We start from the raw sequence: 1,172 nt of genomic DNA, 5'->3' as shown, positions 1-1,172 counted from the left end.
TACCTGGGAGCGCTACGTCTACCTGGCTTGCTTCAACGCTTACCTCCACCTGGAGAAGGCGGACTCCTGGCCGAGGCCGTTCAGCACCTGGATGCGGGAGGTAAGAGAGGCGGGAGGCGAGGCTGCCTGGAGAGGCCCCTGTGGGCGGGAAGCCTTCTCACCTCTCACTCTTCTCTTTGGCTGAGATTTTGTCTCATTTGACCTGGGGTCGCCAGCATGGTGTCTGCGCTTGGCAGGCAGTAAGTTTGACGAGTGGATGAAGGATGGCGGAATGCATGAGGCGGCGGGAGGGGACCAGGCGTGTGGGTCAGGCAGGCCCCTGCTCTGCGTGTCCCCAAGGCCAGCCTTGCCCGGCCTCTTCATGCCCATTATGTGCTCAGCCCTCACCCCCTCTGCAAAGGGCAAGATGCATGGTGGCCCAGCCCCTGCCACCTTCCAGTGGGACCCTGGGCAAGTTAATTAGCCCCGTTCATTTGCTGCCTTCAACATGAAAATGGACATACATTGCTACTGTTGGCTCCACCTCAGAAGGGGGTGGTGAGGGCTCCGTGAGATACACAGTTCCCTCTGCCAGGCGCTGAGCAGGTGACTTACAAGGTGACTGCTGCCCTCCCATCTGCGAGGAGGGGCTGAGCACAGACAGGTTAGGACCTGGGTCACAGTCAGCATTGGAGCCAGTCTTTGGCCCAGGACACCGCCCTCAAGGCCCACCTCTCCACTTGGCCTCCAGCCCTTCCTGGTTCCTCCTCTGGCTCAGCTGGTGCTGGAGGCAGAGCTGCCACTTCGTTACCTCTAGGTCAGGGGATGGCCTCCTCCCTCCTCGGCAGTGTGGCCTGTAATTGCCCCTCCACCGGGGCGCTGGCCCTCCTGACCTCACCGCCTGTCCTGGCGGTTCTGATCTGGATCGAGTCTGCACTAGCCCCAGAGGGCAGGCAGGTGGGACAGCAGGAGGCTGGGACCCCAGCCAGAGTGGACATCGGCAGGGCACGGGCTGGGGTCAGAGCTGTGAGGGATCGGGGGCAGAGGGCCACGCAGTGCCGTGGCACTCGCGCCGCCTTGCTGGGCCGTGTGCTGGAGGAAAAAAACGTGGTTGTGGCCCTCTGTTTTTTGAGTCAGGAAACCTTATGGGTGTGCGTCCCTCCCATTGCCATGTTGGGTCTCTCCATGATTTA

General features: G+C 61.7%; 1 protein-coding gene across 1 annotated transcript in view; it reads left to right on the top strand.

Annotated features, from left to right (window-relative positions):
- PALD1 (phosphatase domain containing, paladin 1) overlaps positions 1-1,172 on the top strand; it is a 66,603-nt gene that overhangs the window by 62,424 nt on the left and 3,007 nt on the right. Inside the window, exon 19 of the mRNA XM_023763585.1 lies at positions 11-117. Within this exon, the coding sequence (XP_023619353.1) occupies positions 11-117 (107 nt within the window). The remainder of the gene's footprint in view (positions 1-10; positions 118-1,172) is intronic.

Source organism: Myotis lucifugus, unplaced genomic scaffold (assembly GCF_000147115.1).
Source record: "Myotis lucifugus unplaced genomic scaffold, Myoluc2.0 scaffold_292, whole genome shotgun sequence".
NCBI classification, from domain to species: domain Eukaryota; kingdom Metazoa; phylum Chordata; class Mammalia; order Chiroptera; family Vespertilionidae; genus Myotis; species Myotis lucifugus.
Note: the sequence above shows the minus strand (reverse complement) of the source record. Positions and strands in the feature narration are given on the sequence as shown.